Source organism: Stegodyphus dumicola, chromosome 11 (assembly GCF_044657685.1).
Source record: "Stegodyphus dumicola isolate Sdum_Otavi_A_Nest chromosome 11, ASM4465768v1".
In the NCBI taxonomy this organism is placed as follows: Eukaryota; Metazoa; Arthropoda; class Arachnida; order Araneae; family Eresidae; genus Stegodyphus; species Stegodyphus dumicola.
In genome coordinates this window covers 112525632-112533880 of record NC_140778.1, presented here as the reverse complement: position 1 = coordinate 112533880, position 8249 = coordinate 112525632, and the positions used below count along the sequence as shown (strand labels likewise).

At 31.6% G+C, this 8249-nt stretch overlaps 1 protein-coding gene across 1 annotated transcript; it reads left to right on the top strand.

Annotated features, from left to right (window-relative positions):
- The first annotated feature begins 2752 nt into the window (after positions 1-2752).
- On the top strand, positions 2753-7909 carry LOC146994252 (uncharacterized). The gene has a single exon (XM_085827101.1). It carries the CDS (start codon positions 4496-4498, stop codon positions 6617-6619), a length of 2124 nt encoding a protein of 707 aa, XP_085683227.1. The 5' UTR covers positions 2753-4495; the 3' UTR covers positions 6620-7909.
- The last annotated feature ends 340 nt before the right edge of the window (positions 7910-8249 follow it).

Here is an 8249-nt window from a genome sequence, read left to right as displayed (position 1 = left end):
TATCTTAATGACATTTTAACAAAAATTTCCATAAAAACACTGTAAATTCATACTAAAAAAATAACTTAAGAATATGTTGTCATTTAAGTCTGAGGTACATGGAAATAATTGTGCAAGATTCTGAAGAAACACTTTCTTTTAAATGTGTGAAATATTTCATAACATAATATGGAAGAAGAAAGTACAGCATTCTGTGTTTTGGATGCTTTTCATCAAATGTAATATAAATACGAACTAGAAACCGTAATAAAAAGTCCTTCCTCTTCAATCAGATCACCTTTGTGTTGCATTGTATTTGTAAGAACTCATTTCCAATTTCCAATTTTTACCTAAATTAAAAAACAGTTATTCCATAAAAGATAATAACTTTGAACGTATATAGAATGAATTTTGTAATTTGAGTTATGTTACAAAATAATTCATAGTTTATATATTTTATACTAATAATTTAGATAAAACCTGTCCAATTTAAGAATGTGTGTTAACCACATTCTTAAACTGTAAAAGGACAACTTAACCACATGTAATTCATTTCAAAGCATAAAAGAAAGCTTATTTTTTATTTTACACAGCAACAGCATTTTCATGCAGTCAAGTTTTTTTAACTGCTAGTTATTATACATAATACTTAATTTTAAACCCATTCTTATTAGAAAGCATAACTAAGAAACTTCTTTTTAAAGCACCACAGTGATTGCAAAGAATGTCGTTAAATTTACAAAAGTATTGAAGATATATTGAACAGCATTATAACAAGAAAGTACTGTAGAAAATATGTAAATTTAGCATAACTTCTTTTTTAATATTTGCATAGTTTCCTCCAAATGAACCTTAATGGGAAGTTATCTTGCGAAAATTTAAAAGTATTAAAATGGCCTCTATTTAAGATGTAACTGCATTTATAATTATTTTGTAATTGCGAATAGATTATATTATTGCAATTAGATTATACACTTACAACACTTTATGCACTTACAACATAATTGCATAAAGTAATGAAATTAAGAGTTCACAGATACAATGTAATATAATTACAATGCAATTACCTAAATTGTAATTATAATCACTTATTTCATACCACAATATTATTACAATCACAATGTAATTTAAATTGGGTACTATATTTGCATACCCTCCACTCAAAAGGAGGTACTGATAAGCCTGGAAGTTATTATCAACAAAAAGCCTGTTCAGGACAGTTTGATGACAATTTCCACCGGGCGAAAAGTACATTCTTAAGCCCAGGCAAATCATGACAATAAAAATCATTTAGTCTTATGATTCACTATATTTTAAACCCTAAATTTGAATTCTGCACCAAATTATTTACCTATATTTTAACATACTTTATGAATTATTAGAAGCGACATGGCAAATATCTTCTAAAAATAACTGTAAAATATTTGTATCCATTAATTGATTCAGATACACACTTTTATTATTTAAGTATATCAAAATAACAGTTTCATGTTCCTGAAATACAAAAATTATGGAAAAAGTTAAAGTAATATTCTTAGAAGCATATGATATTAGTCACCAGATGCAAAATTATAGTTAATTTTTTGCCCTAAATACAATTTTATTACACAGTAGTCAAATGTGTAACTTAATAACATGTTATATAAAAAATTAATGATAATAAGTTTATCAGAAATGAATTAATTCTGCAAATAAACTTTCTGCACTTGAAAATTTTCTACACCTGAGGGGAGGGAGAGATCTAGTAAAATTAGATTTATTATAACTTCAGTTGGACCAAACACCTTCTCTCTATATATATGCATCACTAAAGAAATAAATAAAATAATCATGCTTAAAAAACAGATATACCATACCAGTTTTTTTTCCCCTTGTTACACTTTACATTGAGAAATAACAAACCGTACAACACTGAAAAATACTATCCTTGAAATTTTGTTTAAATGAAGAAACACACACCATCTTTTTATTTAAGCATTACACTTCAAAAACAGATACACATACCAATTTATTTTCACTAGCCTTTATACTGATAACATGCCATATAAAAATGAAAAGAATTATCCTTGAAATTTAGATAAAATGAAGTAACACAATGGGAAAATTTATGCACACTGACATCTTTTTTCTATTGCATGTTGTCTGACATGATCCACAAGTGCCTAAAAATGTACCCAAAGAAACGCATTTCAATATTAACAAAAAATTGTTTACAGATTAAAATTCATTCATTTCATTTCAGTATTATAAAGATCATGCATGAAACAAATCTGCTTTCCCATACTTTTAAGTAAAACTTTTATACTGGAAAATAGACTATATTTCTATAATTAGAAACAAGAAAATACTAATTTGAATGTTCTGCATTCATTTCTAAATCTTTACTCCATTGCCAAATTGTATAATACTGTGATTATAAATAAACTTGCACAATCCTTGCAATTATTGAAGTCAGATTATATATATTTTGTCTCACACTATTCAATTTATTCTATTGACTTCAGATGTCAATGTCAAAATTCTGGAAGTTATTTTAACCAAGAAACAGTAGTGGGCACCGTGCATAAACAACTCATCTAACTTTTTAACAATAGTGATTATAAAATAAAGAAAAAATTATATATCATTCCAACGATATTGCAACTATAGTATAATGTTACATATATCTTTAGCAAACATTCAGATTTTATCTTGACTTTCCAAATTATTATTTATTTTTTAATAAATTTCAATATGCTAATGATTTTCATGTTACATTAGTATAAATTCCACAATTAGCACAGGAAAACAAAATCCGCGCTTTATATCAGAAGAGAAATTTCTTTTCCATATTCAAAACATCTACATTGGCGATGTTTGGCGACGGGTACATTAACCCTAGACTAATTTAATTATAGCTATTATTACAGAAATTAGCAGATACTCAGGTTATTGTACACAAGAATTTCACTTTACTTGCACATTATAAACATCAGAGAAGATATAAACTCTAAATGAAGGCGTAATTAACATTATACTTACTAAGCAAAGTTCAGCGCCTGGACCAGGTTTCCAATTGTCTCTTCGGCAATTATTTACCCATATCTTTCTTCATTTTTAGGAAATTTTACCAATGTATGACCTTTCCGTGAATGATTTGAACAATTAATAGCTGCACATCCGCCCATTTTACACAAAAAAAACACAAAAAATTGTTGCACCTTAACCACTCAGCCGCCATTAAATCTCCCACTTGGGAGCGCGAATGCCTGATGATTCAGCCTGGTTTATAGGAGCCTTAGAACAAACCGCATCGTACGACAGATGCGAGTAACGAACAGATGCGAATAACGAAATGAATTTGTGAGTACCGAATCGGTACTTCGAGTCAACCGATGTACCCGTTACTCAGTAACGAATACATGCGGTTTGCTCCGGCTCTAGTGGTAATAAGGTTTGTTTTCGTTGAAACTGATTTTATTATTTGAATAATTACCGAAGTTATAGTTTTTTTTTTTAATGTTAGTAGCGGCTGCTTTAAAACTATAATGTGACTCTTTAATTAAAGTTTACTTCATGCTGAAGTGTGATTCATACTGCTTAGTATTCAAATCTTGAAAGCGGATTACTTTCTTCCGTGTAAGCTTTAAGAGTTGTTACTAAATTTCTAACGTGACATGTAACTTCTTCAAGTTATAAATCATTGGGTAGCTACCGTACAAAAGTTTAAGGTAGCATAACATACCATATGTGACCCAGTTTTACAAATTCCTGTTTAAACATGTATATGTGATCGGGCAAGAAGTGTAATTATTGTGAACTATAAGAAATTAATTTTCAATTAAACATTATTGGAAATCAAGGCATTCTTAAGGTGACCTAATGGCAAGCAGCTGATATGTCACATGAATAATTTGTGTTGATCCTTTTACAAAAAAAGAAAAAAGCCTGTTTACATGAGACATTAAATGCTAGAATAAACCAACTTGAAACTACTTTTACCGAAATTTCTGTTTAGCAGCCAGTTTTACATTCCTTCAGAGGGTGAAATTTATCACAAGATGCGTAGCAAGTTATATTAAGAATGTCAGATACAGTTATCAGGAAAGTGCAGAAATTGCATATTTTAGGAGGAGGATGTTCTAGGTTCAGGGTTTGTAACAAGGTAACAAATAATGTTCAAGAGGTAATATTTAAAACAGCACATACATATCCATACTGAACAAAAACCTCATATGTATGAAATTTGTAGCATGTCATGTAGTCGAAAAAGCACTTTAAAGGTGCATATGCTAATTCCCATTGGAGAGAAAGCTCTTAGATGTGAGGTATGTAGACATTTAGTTAAAAGACTAATTCAGACAATCATCTGCTTATTCTCACATGAGAAGAACCTCATCTATGTGAAGTATTCAAGAAATCATTAAGTAAAAAGATCGGTTTAAACATGTATGTGCTTACTCATGCAGGAGAGAAACCTTATATGTGTGAAATATGTAAGAGGATATTTCACTAGAAGGGTAATTTAAACATACATATGCTTATTCACACGAGGGAGAAACTTCATGTAAGAAGTCATTTAAAAAAAAAGGTTGATTTAAACAAGCATATGCTTTTTCACACAGGAGAGAAACCTCAAGTGTGTGAAGTATGTAAGAAGTCCTTTAGTCAAAACTCTACTTTAAACAGCCATATGCTTATTCACACAGGAGAGAAACCTCATGTGTGTGAGTTATGCAAGAACTCATTTAATCACAAGAGAGCTTTAAACTGCCATATGCTTATTCATACAGGAGAGAAACCTCATGTTTGTGAAGTATGTAAGAAGTCATTTAAACAGAAAGAGGTTTTAAACAAGCATATGCGTACGCACAAAGGAGAGAAACCTCATGTGTGTGAAGTATGTAAGAAATTTTTTAGTCAGAAGTCTACATTAAGCAGCCATATGCTTATTCACAGAGGAGAGAAACCTCATGTGTGTGAAGTATGTAAGAAGTCATTTAAACGAAAATATGATTTAAACAAGCATATGCTTAGTCACACAGGAGAGAAACCTCATGTGTGTGAAGTATGTAAGAAGTCATTTAAACGAAAATATGATTTAAACAAGCATATGCTTATTCACACAGGAGAGATACCTCATGTGTGTCAAGTATGTATGAAGTCATTTAGCCTAAAGTCTCATCTAAGCAGCCATATGCTTATTCACACAGGAGAGAAACCTCATGTGTGTGGAGTATGTAAGAAGGCCTTTAGTCAGAAGTCTCATCTAAGCAGGCATATGCTTATTCACACAGGAGAGAAACCTCATGTGTGTGAAGTATGTAAGAAGTCATTTAAGCGGAAGGATCAATTAAACGAACATATGCTTAGTCACACAGGAGAGAAACCTCATGTGTGTGAAGTATGTAAGAAGTCCTTTAGTCAGAAGTCTCATCAAAGCAGGCATATGCTTATTCACACAGGAGAGAAACCTCATGTGTGTGAAGTATGTAAGAAATCCTTTAGTCAGAAGTCTGCTTTAAACAGCCATATGCTTATTCACACAGGAGAGAAACCTCATGTGTGTGAAGTATGTAAGAAGTCATTTAAGCGGAAGAATCAATTAAACGAACATATGCTTAGTCACACAGGAGAGAAACCTCATGTGTGTGAAGTATGTAAGAAGTCCTTTAGTCAGAAGTCTCATCAAAGCAGGCATATGCTTATTCACACAGAAGAGAAACCTCATGTGTGTGAAGTATGTAAGAAATCCTTTAGTCAGAAGTCTACTTTAAACAGCCATATGCTTATTCACACAGGAGAGAAACCTCATGTGTGTGAAGTATGTAAGAAGTCATTTAAACGAAATTATCAATTAAACGAGCATATGCTTAGTCACACAGGAGAGAAACCTCATGTGTGTGAAGTATGTAAGAAGTCATTTAAACGAAAATATGATTTAAACAAGCATATGCTTAGTCACACAGGAGAGAAACCTCATGTGTGTGAAGTATGTAAGAAATCCTTTAGTCAGAAGTCTACTTTAAACAGCCATATGCTTATTCACACAGGAGAGAAACCTCATGTGTGTGAGTTATGCAAGAACTCATTTAATCAGAAGAGTGTTTTAAACTGCCATATGCTTATTCATACAGGAGAGAAACCTCATGTGTGTCAAGTATGTATGAAGTCATTTAGTCTGAAGTCTACTTTAAACACCCATATGCTTATTCACACAGGAGAGAAACCTCATGTGTGTGAAGTATGTAAGAGGTCATTCAGTCTGAAGAGCAAGTTAAACGCTCATGCACTTATTCATACAGAAGAGAAACGTCATGTATGTGAAGTATGTAAGAAGTCCTTTTGTCAGAAGTCTTATTTAAGCCGCCATATGCGTATTCACACAGAAGAGAAGCCTCATGTGTGTGAAGTATGTAAAAAGTCGTTTAGTCTGAAGTGGAATTTAAACACTCATGCACGTATTCACACAGGCGAGAAACCTAATGTGTGTGAAGTGTGCACAAAGTCATTTAAACAAAAGGGTGATTTAAAGAAGCACATGCTTAGTCACATAGGAGAAAAACCTCATGTGTGTGAAGTATGTAAGAAGTCATTTAATCAGAAGAGTAGTTTAAACACTCATATACGTATTCACTCGAGAGAGAAGACTTGTGTATAAAATATGGATAAATTGATTTTTATTAAAGGATTTTTAAGATATGCGTATGGACAGAAGACTGAAATTTGTCATGTATAGAAGAATTCATTTCAGCAGAATAATTCGAAAAAATATGCGTTGATTTAAGCAGAAGAGAAGCCTTCTGTCTTTTGAGGAGATGTTAAATTAGTATGTTGTCATAATTAATTGATGGGAAAATTCTTGGTAATAAAAGAGCCATTTAGTGGCAGAGTTTTAGATTTAAAAGTAAACTGGGTGCTGCTGATGCTGTAGAGAAGTTTTTGAATTGTCATTTGATATAAATAAATCATAATCTAGTTATTTTTTAAAAAAAGCAAAAAACTACGTTTATGCAAGTTTTATCTCAATTACATTTTTAACTAATGCTGACTTGAAGCTACATTTGCTTATCTATCCTACCTTAAAGACTCTAAAACTGCTTATACCAACCTTGATTGAAAAAGCTGGGATTGTTGTTTTGTTCAGGATCTGCCATGAAGTGTTTTGTGTCTTCCACCTTTTCGGAAATTTGAATTTTTGACCCTAGATATCACTTTTCACAGATTTTTGTATCACTCATATTCAGTGTTACGTCTGTTACCTAGCAAAATGCACTGTTGTGATGATATGATCGTTACCAATTTGACATACTTCTGAGATGCAATTCTGGAGCAGGGCGAAATGCTTCATCCCATATGTGTATTGTAACTTGTATCTTCTTTGTGCTAAAGACATTTCAGAGTTTATCAATGAAAGCTATTGAATTAATGATAGAGATGCCTTTCTTGAACCTGTAATGAAATAATATATTAGATGATTTCTTTACTGTGTTAAAATATTAAAGACATGCAGTCAAATTAGGCAGTTCCATTTTTTTTTACATATCTTTTATCTAATGAAATCTATTATCAGGAAATATTCTCAGTATGACTATCCAGCTGCAGTATCAAATGTCTCGAGTGTATAACATTCTAAAAGTGGTATACGGTTATCACATTATACTGATAAAGGGAAATGAGGTCTTGTAAGATAAAATTCTTTCAAATCCTGGCCATACCAAGTAGAGCAGTGCAATGTGTGTAAAGTACCTAAGATGACATTTGAAAAAATGAATCAGTATTGTGGTATTTCGATGCAGGTAAGAAACTCAAATATAGTACATATATATTCAAAAACTGGGTAGAAGTTAACAATTGTGTGTCCCTTGTTTTTTTTTTTTTTTTTTTTTTTTTCCGATTTCTTTTAAATGCTAAGATCGGTGCCAGGAAGGCACAATTTTAAGATGGTCGCTAAATAAGAAGTCGAAGAATTGCACAAACCTGGTGTCCATGTACATATTGCTCTATTTTCACTTAAAAGAATATTGGAGATTTGCACAAACTAGGCATTGTTTATTGCCTTATTGTAAATGAAAATAGATCAATATGTACATATTGATCTATTTTCATTTACAATAATCAGGAAACTAAAACAAAGTTAAAACTATCATGGTTAAATTGAACAAAATTTGTTACTAATCGGTGGGCACTCAATTCTACACTAGAGCCAGAAACTTCTATGTTCTTTATGCAGTGTTCAAAGAAACTTGGGTTAGTCTTTTGATTATGGTAACTTGGCAATTTTTTGGCAA